Below are 13,731 nucleotides of genomic sequence, written 5' to 3'. Positions count from 1 at the left end.
GGAGGATCCGGGCAGAGCGCCAGTCCCCGGCATGGGAACGGACAGAGGGCAGAGACGGTGGTGTGTGTTTGTCGGGTGGGGGGGACAGACCAGCACGATGCATATATGGGGCAATTTACCAGCAGTCATAATAGTGCTGAGTGCACGCTTGTACACTGTGTAGGCCCACGCTAGATGAGAGTGAAATATTTAGTCCTCTGTCGTATGTGGGCCAGCGGAGTGGGTCGCCACACGCTCCTCTCCCCACCCCTGGTGACAGATAATGCATCACACACGCGGCGGAAACAAACTATTCAGCAAAAGGGCAAGGCCGGTGAGAAATTAAGAGCGAGCCATATGGGCACACCGAGTTCATCATGTGCGAAGGCAGGGGAAAGTCGGGGCTGACGAACAGGTAATCCATCCACCGGAGAGGAGGCGCAGGCAGGAAGCGAAAACTTGCACACTGCGGTACCTATAGATGTTTCAACACTTATTTAAGAGGGCAAGTCATCTCAGGCCAAGGAAGTGAGATCATGACTTGTAAGGTTGTATTTTTTTTTTTTAAAGGAATAGGTCTACTTCAAGGAAAAATAACAGGATGATTCGCATGTCCTTCCAAAAGAATGTCAAGTTAGGTCCCTTTCCTGTTGACACAAATTGAGACGTAAAAAACATGGGATTACTTCTGGTATAGTTGTAAGGTTGAGCAGGGTAATGGTAATTCTAGGTTTGGGGGTAACCTCTCTCATTCATGTTGTTCTCTTAAAAATAAACGTATAAGGAAAATGCAGTCACAATGGTACTGTTCAACAATATATCTGTTTTATTAGTGTGCCTCTCTTGCAGCAAACTGAGTGACAATTCTCAAAAGGAAATGAAAAGTTGAACAAGAAAACAAAGAGATATCTTATCAAAGAAATACAGATGGAAGCCTTGGTTTTGACTAAGTGCTTATTTCAGCAGATTTTTCCATTTTGTCTTCATTGTTGCTTGCTAGATCTAGGGCTTGGCCAAGCTGGAGAAGGTGTTTGTTAGGGGGTCAGGTCAGCTTCCCAGCCCCCTACTGACTAGTTATGAGCAACAGCCGTAACAATCTCCTCCACACAAAACAGCTTGCCTGCATATTGTTGGACAGTGATGATCAACTGAATTCTAACAAAAAGGTCTGAAAGAGCAAAAAAAATAAGAAATCTGATAAATCACCCCTGAAATCACTTGAGGCTGTTTACGGCAATGGAGGTAAAATGGGACCTCATGAATGCTGGAAACAACTCCCCCCCCCCTGTACGTGCAGTTGTTTTGTTAAGGTGGTACTTGTAAGTGGAAAAAGCTGTCAGTTTTGTAATATCTATTGTCTATTGTTTTTCCTTTTCTTTTTTTACAAAACAAGTCTGGCAGAATTCTCTCTTTCACAAGCTCTTTCCCAAACTTCACAAGTTACTCCAAGGCTTCGTCTTACTCATAGTTTTTTTTTTCATTTTGTGTGACACTTTTTGGAGAGTTGATCAGTTTCACCAACTCTACTTCATGAAAACAAAGCCCTCCCACAAGGTAACAGTCAGTGATTCTAATCAGTCCTGTAAAAATTTGATTTTTTTTTTTGCATACCTGTGTACTTGCACTTGCACATATCCATGAGAAGCTCTTAAAACTCCAGTTAAACTGGTTGACAACAGACGGAAAGGGAGCAACACTGAATCCTGGGCATTGAAAAGGGTTTTCATAACAGGTAGAGGCTCTTCCCTCTGACACTCATTCTCACTCCATCAAGACTTCACAACTGTTTTAACAAATGAAAATCCAAGTTTCACACTACTGGTAACACTGAACCGTTTGTCTTTTTTCTTACTTTAAAAAACAAAACAAAGGACACCAAAACAAAAATAATATGCAATCTTTTACAAATATTTAATTTGAATTAAGTTAGGCTCATTGTCTTCTTCCTTATAGTCCTTCCCAGCCATAGCATCATCATCATCATCATCATGTGACGATGCCCAGCCTGAAATAAAAAAACACACCAAGTGTGCCCTCTCCACCTGCTCTTATAGAGCCACACACCTCAACTCCATGAAACACAGCAACCAAAGTGCCTTTGACCAAAGACCCAACCAACACTAAAGAAAACTGACTTTGGAACAAAGCTTTGAACCCGCCAATCCTCTCAAGTGCCAATCAGAATATTAAAGTACGAGAGACGGGACCTCTGCACATTCCTAGTCTAGTGAATGTGTTGCTACAGAGGCGAGGGTGTGCCAGGTGTCCTAAAGTGTCCTATCTGACAGTGCTGTGCGGTGGGAACAGAGGGAGGGCTCTTGAGAGGCGCGTTCTCTCCATAGAGTGACCTCGTTGCAATAAGGAGATCTCTCTGATAGCAGCATGGAGCAGCAGCAGGCTGACCCGAGAGCACCACGCACCACGCACCTTGCCACCACACCCCACCCCACCCCCACAGGTGATCCTTACCCCAAACCCCGCCCCCCCACCCTGAAGGAAGTTTCCAACCGTCGTCTCCCAGGGTTGGCGGTGGTCGGTGGACATGGGCCAGGCGGATGTTTGTGTGGGTGAGACTGCACAGCGCTAGGTTGAGCCACTCTGTTCCTTCCTCATATAGGAAAGTGGGCTGCCGGGGAGACTGCATATGAGCGAATAATATCAAATACAAATCAAAAACAAAAACGGTCACACAACATCTACAGCGGTAGTTCACTGTTTCTATTTGCATTTTTGTTTAGGTTTTGTTTGTTTTTTTCCCCCACAAAGCACATGTGCGTAAACATGAGGCAGGGCTGATGCATGGGGAGAGACAGGAAGTCTGAGTGGCTGTGGTGTTGGGTGGCTGCTCGTCTCGGCTGGCTAGCATCCCCTTTCGCGCCAGTGGTGAGTAAGGAGTGTGACGGGCTGGCTGTGGGTACAAGTGTGGGTTTTGGGGGGAAACCCTCGCGGTGCAGCGTTGTGGTGGTGGTGGTCGGGCTGCCTGGGGCGCCAGTCCTAGCTGGGCCGGCACTGCACCTGGCCCTCAGAGCTGTCCTCCTCATCCGAGCCCTCGGGCCCGCGACTGCTCAGGCCCGTGATGCGGTAGCCCATGTTCAGCAGCATCACCTCCAGAGGGTCGGCGTTCATGCGCCGCTGGTTGGCCTGCGCCGCCCCGTCCATGTCCTCCACCACACGCCCGTTCTCCCGCTCCGACTGGGGACAAAGATAAACATGAAACCTAAATAACTTTTTACCTTAATTAGTTTGACATGAAACAATCCGCACATTGATGACTAACTAACATGAAAATGTCAAACAACACAATGTAATGCTCTTCAACTGAAGTCCGTTTGAGAGAGAACCTGAAGCGCACCTCTGGCCTGGGGCACGAAACAATCCGCACATTGATGACTAACTAACATGAAAATGTCAAACAACACAATGTAATGAACTTCAACTGAAGTCCGTTTGAGAGAGAATCTGAAGCGCACCTCTGGCCTGGGGCTCCACAGCCGCACCACTGGGTCGATGCCACTGGTTGCCAGGAAACAGCAGCTGGGGTGGGGCTGCAGACAGTTCACTATGGACTCATCCCCCTGCAGGATACGCACCAGGTTGGTGGTCTCCTTCTCCCAGATGAAGAAGGAGCCGTCGTCAGAGCCGCTCACAATATACTGCCCTTCACTGGAGGGGGTAGGGACACACACACACACACACACCCACACACCCACACACAAACACACACACACACACACACACACACACACACACAGACGGTATGTAAATGGTGTGGAAAAAAATAAGAAAATCCCACGACACAACTTTGTCATGTATCTGTCAGACTGCACACATAGATCTGCACACAGACAAATGCAGAATAATAAGTCAGCCTTTGTGCAGCATAACACAGGGTTGATGCCGTCAGGCCAGGGATCAGACTGACCTGCCGAAAAAGTTGGCCTCTTTGATGTCAGTGGTGGTGTTGCAGTGGCCGCAGTAGCGGTGCTTATAGTCAAAGCTCCGCTCTCTGAGCACGATCTCGTCTTCCAGGATGGACTCCTTCCGGCTGAAGTTGTGGAAACGGATGGAGCTGTTCCCTTTCTTCTCTTCCGCTTGATTCATATTAAATTAATACATATACATTTTATTTTTTACAAATATATAATACATTTGAAACATGTAGATTTTGTTGTGAAAAGCATCTTTTTGCATTCATGTTCTGGTCAGACTACACTAATGGAAACTAAGGACAGTAAAACTAACAAGATGGATGCAATGGAAAACTACATGTAGTGCCTCTCAAATGCAGTACAATTCATGCAGAAAAAAATGATTGGAACTTTAGATAGGAAAGTTAGGACTTTGACTACTTTTTTGCTTGATAACACATTGATTCAGACCACAGTGTGTCCCAGTAGAGAACTTACATGAATCTGTCTTGGCGAAGAGTGCAGCTTTGATGTCCTTGTCTAGGGCGTCACAGGCACTGCTATTCAACTGTTCTGGAAACTTGCTTTTGAAGTCATCCAGACACTCCAAGGCCTCGGCCACATACTTGAGCTCAAAGAGGCAGCGGGCCAATCGGAAGTGGGCCTTCAGGTGGCTGGGATTGAGAGACAGGGCCTTCAGGCAGTCCCTCAGGGCGTCGTAGTGGTCTCCGTCCCTACATGGGTCAGAGAACTACTTAGGGAGACTGGTCACAGTGGAGGAGCCCTCTACGAGTCACAGCTTTAGACAGGCTACTGATATTTGATCATGTGCTGTGCGGTGATTGTGACTCAATGCTTTAGAAACACCACGATCTCCATGATACCAGTTGTAGGAATGCACAGGACTTCCGCAAAACATGCAAACAGGTTTTTATCAGTCCGTCAGGCAACATCCATAAACAAATTGAAGCAGTTAGCATATTGTAAATCATACTCCAACAGAAATTGCAATTGTTTAGACAAAGTCATAATCACAGAATGAGATAAGAATTAACAACCTAATCACCGCCTCCCTGGAACAGAGCAGTGGCTTACCACTTTCTCTTCATATAGGCTGCCTGGAACAGGCCAGTGGCTTACCACTTTCTCGTCATATAGGCTGCCTGGAACAGACCAGTGGCTTACCACTTTCTCTTCATATAGGCTGCCTGGAACAGACCAGTGGCTTACCACTTTCTCTTCATATAGGCTGCCTGGAACGACCAGTGGCTTACCACTTTCTCTTCATATAGGCTGCCGCGCGGTTGCCGTAGAGCATGGCGTTGCGGCTGGCCTCATGGATGCCAAGGCTGTACAGCTGGATGGCCTGAGTCCACTGCTGACGGGCGAACGCGTCGTTTGCCTGCTGCTTTATCTGCTCCAGGTGAGGAGGCAGCTCACAAGAGCCACTACAGGGAGAACAGCGGGAAGAAGAGACAGGGGAGTCAGAAAGACAGAGAGAGAGAGAGAAACCAAGGAGAGAGAGGTAGAGGAGACAAAATAAGAGAGAGGGAGACACAAGGATAGGAGATTTGAGGGGTTTGTAGGGGGGCAATGTAGCCTGGATACCAGCCTGAACTCCGCCCACAAAATTTTTGGTCTGGGAGATTCAGTCTGGAGTCGAGCTAATTGGGAGAGATTTAACGTTTTAGAAAAGTTGAGAAAGCAATCTAAACCAATCAAATTGTAAAGGCGGGCTTTATTTGTTGATGGACAGATATAGATAGAATATACTGGAATATACATCGAACAAAGATGGCGCCGTTTCGGGAGCTTAGTGGGACATATTTTATATGATTTAAGCTATCTACACGACTTTTTTTATGTCTACATTGACTCGGTTAGTTGTGTTTACGTAAAACGAGTGTTGCCGAGGATTGTAGGTCCTAACTAAAGCACTCTAGACCATTATTGATAGGTTATGCTAACGCGTTGGCCAAAAAAACCATTGAAACAAATGGTAGCTTCTAGCCTTGAGTGCTAATTAAGTAACGTGAGCAGGCATATCTCAACAGATATTGACAGCGCATTCATTTTGAAAGAGGAACAGAGAAACGCGATCAAGGCATTTGTCGATTGAAAAGATGTTTTTGCCGTCCTTCCTACGGGATCAGGTAAAAGTTTAATCTGTCAGATGGTAATACTACGTTGCTCTGATTGGTTCTAGGTATCCAATTCAGCGAAGAGGAATTTTCTTTCATGGTTCGTTGAAACACGCCCCATAATAACAGCCCAATGGTTCGGTCTCAGACTCATATTCTGACTAGAATTATGAGTATGACATCGTCAGGCTAGGGGCAATGCAGTTATTCATATTATAATATCTTAAGTGTCATATGAAATGCCTAGTATTGACTGTTTATTAAGTCATTATCCATATCTTACATGAAATTCTCACCCACTGAGAGGGTCGTGGACAATACAATAATTTGCTTTTAAAAATCAACTATGTAATACAGAAAAGTCCTTTTCTGAAGCCTTACTAGCTAACACTAATGGTGTTACCTGTTCTTGCCGTCAGAGAAGCGGAGGCGACTTGCTGGTAGGTGGATGCCATTGGTGACTCCGTTGGTAGTCTTGCCGTTCTGCCCCTCTGTGGGGACATTTTGAAAGGTGACCCTAAATTAACACCGTGCAGAGGACATCAGAGCGGAGCAGAGAGAATATCAACCGTCACACAAACACACACACACACACATTTTACTAAGTTATCCTACCCGATGATGATTGGCACTTTTTGGGTATTAGGTAAGTGTACGGCCTCTGTTTGAACGTCAGGTCAAATAGGTAGACCTGCAAACATCACATTGGAACTTCATCAGAGTACTGTTCACCCACTTCAAAACTCAGACCAAGTATTTTACTGGTCCAGTAGTCTTTCAGGTTCATTTCAATTCAAATGGATTTACACACAATGTTACATAACATCTTCTAACATAAACATATGATAGAAAAGAAATGTACATACATTACTACACACTATATATTTCAAATAGGCTATAGCCTGAGCTCAAAGTTGAAAGAGCGAGAAGAGGATTAGTGCCTCTATCTGAGCTAGCTTACCTGTTCTCCTCCCATGTTGACCAACAGCTCTGTGCCGTCAGGACTGAACGTGACATAAGTAGCCACCAACACCCTCAGACGGTTATTGTAGTCAGGCAGCTTCACAGGAAGGTGACCTGCAACCGGTGGGGAAAAAAACAAACAAAACAAAAAGGTTGTAAGGTTCCTATTCCATGTTCCAAAAGAAATTGTTCTCAATTTCTCAATGTTTTTTAATCTATTTTATGTATTTGGTACGTTCTTTTTATTATGTTTTAATTCTGTTTCATGGACTTTGTCCTTTATTTATTCACTATGTTCTTTAGCTTTTATTTTTCTACATTCTTCCAACTGTTATAATGCAATTAAATTATATATATTTTTGTCTTTCTTTGTTCCTTTTGCTTTAATTTATGTAAAGCACATTGAATTGCCTCTGTGTATGAAATGTGCTCCATACATAAACTTGCCTTGCCTAATATCACATTCACACTCCACTAACACTAGTAAAAACCTTAAGGAACAAAACAATGAACCTCTGTCTTTACAGAGTAAACGCTGTTTGAACACAGAGAAGGACACTGGCCAGGTACTCCCTCAGAGAAAGTGAGGGTGTCTCACCTGCAACGTAATACTGCCCAGCTCCATCAGGAATAGGCTTCCGCCTATCACAAAACGTATGCACGCCTGCAGTTGGGTTCTGGGCCATAGACTTCCTGTATTTTGAGAGGCCATACGAGGGGGAGAAAGTTCAGGGGTGAGGAGTCAAAAGATGGTTGACCAATGTGGGGTCAACCTCATTTTTCCACACTCATATTAAGGGTTTAACAATCCAGAAATTTCATCATTCAATGCGGTTTGAAAAAATAGGCTTTCAATTCGATGCAGTTTCCATACATCAAAAAGAGGTGCTCTGACTGTGTGCTGACGTTCACCTGTGATTGTGAATCATCCGAATGTCATAGAGTCTAACAAAGGGCCCATTGGCTCCTACAGCCAGGTAATTGTTGTCACGAGGATTCACCGCTAGGCACTTGGCTTCTACCAGCTGGCCGCAGTACTCCGTCAGGTCGATGAGTACTTCCGAACGCTTACTGCTCTCTCGCAAGTCATACTGCCTGTAGGAGAGAAGAGGAGAGGAATAAGGTGAGTGACATATAATATATAATTGTTTAGTTTTTTTTAGAAAAATCATCATTTTAGACTGGTTTGATAAACTAGGTTAAGGCAGATCTTGGACTGAAAGCAATGGAATAATCTTGTACTGAGACTAACCTTTGGACAGAAAATATACTTCACAGGATTCTAGTAACAAGGCTGTGCAAAGATCAAAAACCCCAAATTGTTCTCTAAATAGTCCAACTGCTTTGGTACCAGTATTTTTATCCTAAAAACCTGAATAAAAGAGGTCATCAAGGGGTTTAATCTACCTCTGTGACTATTTATATGTGGAGAATCATTTACAGGTGATAAACAGTCTTTTTTTCACACAGACATTTCTTTCTGAAGGACCATATGTCCTCTACACATGAAGCGTAAAACACCACTGAGCAGGCTTCTGTGGACAGGCAATCTCAGGGACTGCCTTGGAACAGCTGGGCCACTCGCAGCCTCCCCACATCGGTCACTGCCAGCCCCTGTGCCTGCCCCCTGATGGGCTACCATAGCCCGCAGCCAGTGAAACATCTGCACCCCATCAGTAAGCCTTAGCGAAGCATGCCAAACCAGCACCAAGTCCCAAGGTTGCTGAAGGCCGTCCCCTGGGGAGACATTAGTGTCAGGGACAGGGACGGACAAGGGGATGCGAGAGTGGCTCGGGAATGAATGAAGTACAGCCGGAGGGATGTTAACAGTTCAACTGTCCAGAACGTCTCCTGAGTGGGTCATCTGATGTCACAGAGAAACAGGTCATCGAGAAGTTACCTGATGACACCGTCCTCGGCTGCGCTCCAGAAGGTGTTCGGCCACATGGGAGCCGTGGCGATGCGCTTGACGCGGTTAGTGTGGTCGGAGAACATGTGGGTGGTCTCCTTTGCAGTCAGGTCGTGCACGTGCACTTTGGTGTCTGCGGCGCCGGTAATTAGGATGCGGTCATTAGAGTGGGGCAGGAACTACATATACAGGCAGAGACACACAAAGCAAATGTTACACACGTTCCTACATGGCTGCAATGCATCCTGATGGCATCTTGAGATAACAATGAGAAGCTGGTGACATGCATAGAAACATAAATTCCTTTCCAGATGGCTTATATAGTGTCCCAGGAAACCAAGAGACTCTGTAACAATGGTAGCCCCGTCTGATTGATAGTTACCTTGACAGAGAAGATGTTAGCTGCATGGCCAGTGTGCATGGTGATCAGCTTCTTGTGTCTGAAAGGATCCCAGACTATGGCATGCTGGTCATCAGAGCCAGACGCTAACAGACTGAAGCAAAGAAGATGAGTGCATCAAGAATTATTTCTTACTCAGTAAAGTGATTCACTGAAATGGGCACATCTTCAATGTGGATAAAATAAGCACAGGACTCTTAAGTCACTGAAAGAGACACCTTGGAAGAATACAGTAGAACTTACTCTCCTTGTTCATTCCATTCCAGGCAATTCACACAACCAGAGTGACCCTGATGAGACACAAACACACATGCACACACAGCAATTACTTTTTAGAGACCTAAATAACTTTTTTTATTCCAGTATTGCGAGAAAGAGAACAGCTGGCAACTGCCTCTCCAATCAGATGCCCATTCTCTCATATCAGGTCTGTCCACATTTCATTACCTGCAGCTCTGACTCCAGACCCAGTCTCTTGATGAGTGGATCAGTCACTTGGTAGTGCCTCTGGAAGCCCAACGTCCTCTTTTCCTGAGGAGGAATCATTGCATTTATTAGGCAATAACACACATCTTCTTCACACACTACTCAGAGGCCTGATGGCTTGAACCTGAAACAGTCAAAAATGTATTAAAATGCACCACTTCTGTGTTTGAACTGTCAGTGTCACCCATCTTTACTTTTGGTCACAGCTTACCCTGATCTGCCTGTGCAGGAGGTCCCTGGTGATGTTCACGGCAGACATGGTCTCTCCGCAAATCATAGAGCTCAGCCTTGGGATGGGGCGGCTGGGGGGATACCTGGGGTCAAGGGTCAGCGCTCGCCCGGCATCTGTGTGGTCCAGAATTTCTGGAAGGTTCCAAAACAGCATACAGGCCATATCATTTGAGAACAGTGGATAACCCATCCTCAATTTAAGATTCTACAAAGATTATTTTCATTCGATAGGAGGCAATGATCCACGACGCTAAGTGGTTCATATGGACTCTATGTTGCATGTTGAATATGTTGTTATCCATATCATATTTTATTTGTCCTAGCACTGGACAGGACATTACTTTGCCACAGGACAATTGCTGTAAATGCATATGTAAACTGTGTGTGCATTTAATGTTTATCTCACTGTTCTGGCCGTGATCGCTGCTGCACTGGCCCTAGGTGGCGTCAACATTTAACGTCACCTGGTTAAGGATCAGTACTGAACAGCGATGTATTTTTTAAATAATTTTGGCTAAGATATCTTGTTGACAATTGCACAGATGGCGTTGACAGTTACCTCTTTACGATAACTCAAGAGTAACGTTAGTGAAAGGCGACACATCATTATCATCTTAGCTCACATACGCCTGTCAACAACACTAGAAAAGTTTGTAACATAGCTAGCTAGCTAGCTAACGTTAGCTAACTTGCCTAGCAAAACAATTCTCACATGTTATAGAGCAAACGAAATGTATGCTCGAAGACGAAACGTAAATGTTAGCATTAACCTTAGCTGTATTTGTTCTTCACTTGCTGGCTAGTCTTGACTCTTACGATAACACGGGGATGAAAACGGGTTAACTTAGCTAATATTACCAAGCAAACTAAATTGGTTCTTTAAAGCTGAGAATGGGAACTCGAGGTCAAATAACATTGGCAACGTCAACCGTAAAAACATTCGGGCACACAGACTTGTTAACCAAGTAGGCTGGGTAACTATGTGCCAGTACAACTTGCTTAATTATCTGACATCAGTAGTTCAGGTAGGCTCATTTAGCTACCAAGCTAGCTAAGAACTGGGGCTATGGTTGACTTATATCGCTTATACGCTAGGAAGCTAACCTTGTTTATGTTAGCCATGAACAAAACTTCAACGTTAAGCTTTCTGTTATGTCACCCTGTGCACATATCGCAGGCTCTGCATCTGTCGATGACACTGTCAAATTCTTCGAGACTCGCTGATGTAGTACTTTTTAAATCCCTCGTCAGCTAGCTAGAGTTAGCGATCTGATTCGCGACTTACCTGTGTATCTGGCCTAGACGGTGTTAGTGGACCGCGGCAAGCCTCACGACAAGCCTACCACTGAAGAAATTGCGCTGTTGAAAATCTAAAGGGACTAAGTCCCTTAAGGATACTCAACTCCCTGTGAACTGAAATCCAACATATTCTTGTTTTATTTATGAATACACAGCTGACAGTCTATTGCCATCATATTGCCATTGCTGCATTGATCCCACCCCTCTTTTAGTACGTGAACAACGTAGGACTCGCTGCGTTGATTACGTTTACGAAATAAATGGACGTAAAGCATATCGTGAATTCCTATGTGGCGTTGGTTTTGTCATAACATGTCAGTTTAATCAGCCAATAAAATGCTAGAATTTAGAAGAAATAGCGTTAGTGGATGTACCAGAGAAACAACAGCCCAAATGATTTATCTGTCAATAGAACTTTACTGTCTGTACAAATATAAGTTTTAAAGTATTAAACAATGAAACAGTTTATGTAATTAGTAGCCAATAACCTATTAAAAAACATAAAAAAAAAACATGTCAAAAAGGTGGCCAATACCATTAAATTTAACTTGGCTAATTTTAGACATGTAAGACATTGGTGAACATCTCTGCAATAACCTGAGAGTTGTTGTACTTGCTTGTGACCAGCTGTAACAGTACGAGATGTGAGAGAAGATCATGGCATGCATAAAAGGTTTGGCTGCCTCTAGTACGGCCTTACATGTCTAAAATTAGCCAAGTAAAATGTAATGGTATTGGCCACCTTTTTGACATTTTAAAATGGTAAATTGCAATCTAAAATGATCCCCAGATATTTAAAATCAGATAGCTGTGAGCTTTTCTCCTTTAATAAAGACTTTGGTAATCATGTCTTTGAAGGTTACCCTGTGGTGGGTGTGTGTGTGTGTGCACAGCAGTGGTGGAGTAACGAAGTAAATGTAATTCGTTCCTGTACTTAAGTAACATATCTATGTATCTGTACTTTACTCAAGTATATCTATTTAGTGAGACTTTATACTTTCACTCCACTACATTTCAAAGTGAAAATTCGTACTTTTTACTCCATTACATTTAGTAAAGCCCCTCGTTCCTTTTTACCAAAGATAATCAAATAATGAGAGGTCAAAGTGAGTTCACACTCACACCAATCAGGGATTAGCGCTATTTGCTCTGAAGTCCTTTCGGTTTTGTCAGTTTCGTTCGTTCGTTCGTTGAGCGTGAGCTACGTTGAATTCTGCAGCATTTTGAGGCTGTTTTATGCTCAAGCCTAGCCTACGTAACGCTACATAAATGATGGAAGAAACATACACAATCAACGGAGTTTCTGCTAAGGCTCACATTTAAAAATGCTTGCCTTAGGGGCACAAGATGTCGCAAACTTTTATCATGCAGTTCTTGACAAACTCCCTCGGTAAAGGTATCACTACATGCTTCTTTACAGTCTTTGGTGCAGACTGGTATGCTCTGTAGTTTTGTGCAATTTATGCAAAGACTAGTTCCTCTTATGACATTTTTTTTCTTCACGTTTGATCTGAGGTCAAGTGTTTTGTTTTTGTACGGGTTGTGTAGGGAATATCACTGCTAACACTAGTCTTCAGCACAAACTAGTATAACTAGTTCAAGTGTGTTGTTTTTGTACCTATAGTTGTGTAGGCAATATCACTGCTATTACTAGTATTCAGCACAAACTATTACAACACCACATACATTCTCTGATTTTGTGGAACTAGTTCCTGTAATGGTATTTATTATTCAAACATAAATCAGGAATTATGAGTTTAAGGGTAACACAGACAGACAGATGTGATATAGTAAAGGAGCTTATGTTTAACTCCACATTTTTTATAACTAAATGTGCAACGAAGTTACAAATAAATGTAAAATTAAATAATTGTTCTCTTGTATTTCATAACCACTTTGTCTTACCTAATGGCAATAGATAGCTTTCAATGTTTTGTGCTTATACACTTTTAAATAGACAAATGTAAGACACTATTTAAAGATTGGCATTAGTATTTTCATCTTATATCAGTTGATTGAGCCCGAGCTTTGATGTGAAAATGATAAAAGCCCATTAAAACCATAATTTATTAAGGTACTTTTACTTTTAATACTTAAGTATATTTGAAGGCAAATACTTTTATACTTCTACTTAAGTGGAAATTCAAAGTGCATACTTCTACTTTTACTGGAGTAATATTTTACACCAGGTATCTATACTTTCACTTAAGTACGTAGTTAGTGTACTTCGTCCACCACTGGTGCACAGGCTTTATCCAAAGCCAAATAAAACATGTAAAAAGGTAATGATTTGCATGTACAAAATGTACTGCTGGACAGGGAGTTGGCTCCATAAAAGGTTCCATAAAATGATATGTAGGCCTCACCCCATCGCACCAATGTTGTTAGCCTAGGTTTTATTTGTATGCTTTAGTG

The 13,731-nt window shown here is 43.3% G+C and overlaps 1 protein-coding gene across 2 annotated transcripts; it reads right to left on the bottom strand.

The window, feature by feature from the left end:
* Positions 1 to 2,480: 2,480 nt before the first annotated feature.
* Positions 2,481 to 11,492, bottom strand: wdtc1 (WD and tetratricopeptide repeats 1). Of its 2 annotated transcripts, none has more exons than XM_080858340.1 (16): positions 11,303 to 11,492; positions 9,998 to 10,149; positions 9,748 to 9,831; positions 9,544 to 9,590; positions 9,283 to 9,394; positions 8,892 to 9,079; positions 7,904 to 8,086; positions 7,590 to 7,684; positions 6,990 to 7,105; positions 6,644 to 6,719; positions 6,432 to 6,519; positions 5,162 to 5,335; positions 4,386 to 4,621; positions 3,902 to 4,070; positions 3,450 to 3,642; positions 2,481 to 3,171 (listed from the first exon to the last, which is right to left on the bottom strand). In XM_080858340.1, the coding sequence occupies exons 2-16, from the start codon at positions 10,061 to 10,063 to the stop codon at positions 2,974 to 2,976; spliced, it is 2,025 nt and encodes a 674-aa protein (XP_080714466.1). In that variant the 5' UTR covers positions 10,064 to 10,149; positions 11,303 to 11,492; the 3' UTR covers positions 2,481 to 2,973. The 2 variants fall into 2 exon arrangements, with proteins under 2 accessions (XP_080714466.1, XP_080714467.1); XM_080858341.1 differs by lacking the exon at positions 11,303 to 11,492 and adding an exon at positions 11,122 to 11,185.
* Between the last annotated feature and the right edge of the window lie 2,239 nt (positions 11,493 to 13,731).

This window comes from Sprattus sprattus (genome assembly GCF_963457725.1).
Source record: "Sprattus sprattus genome assembly, chromosome: 19".
Taxonomy (NCBI): domain Eukaryota; kingdom Metazoa; phylum Chordata; class Actinopteri; order Clupeiformes; family Clupeidae; genus Sprattus; species Sprattus sprattus.
The sequence above is the reverse complement of the archived record's forward strand: the minus strand, read 5'-3'. Positions and strand labels throughout refer to the sequence as shown.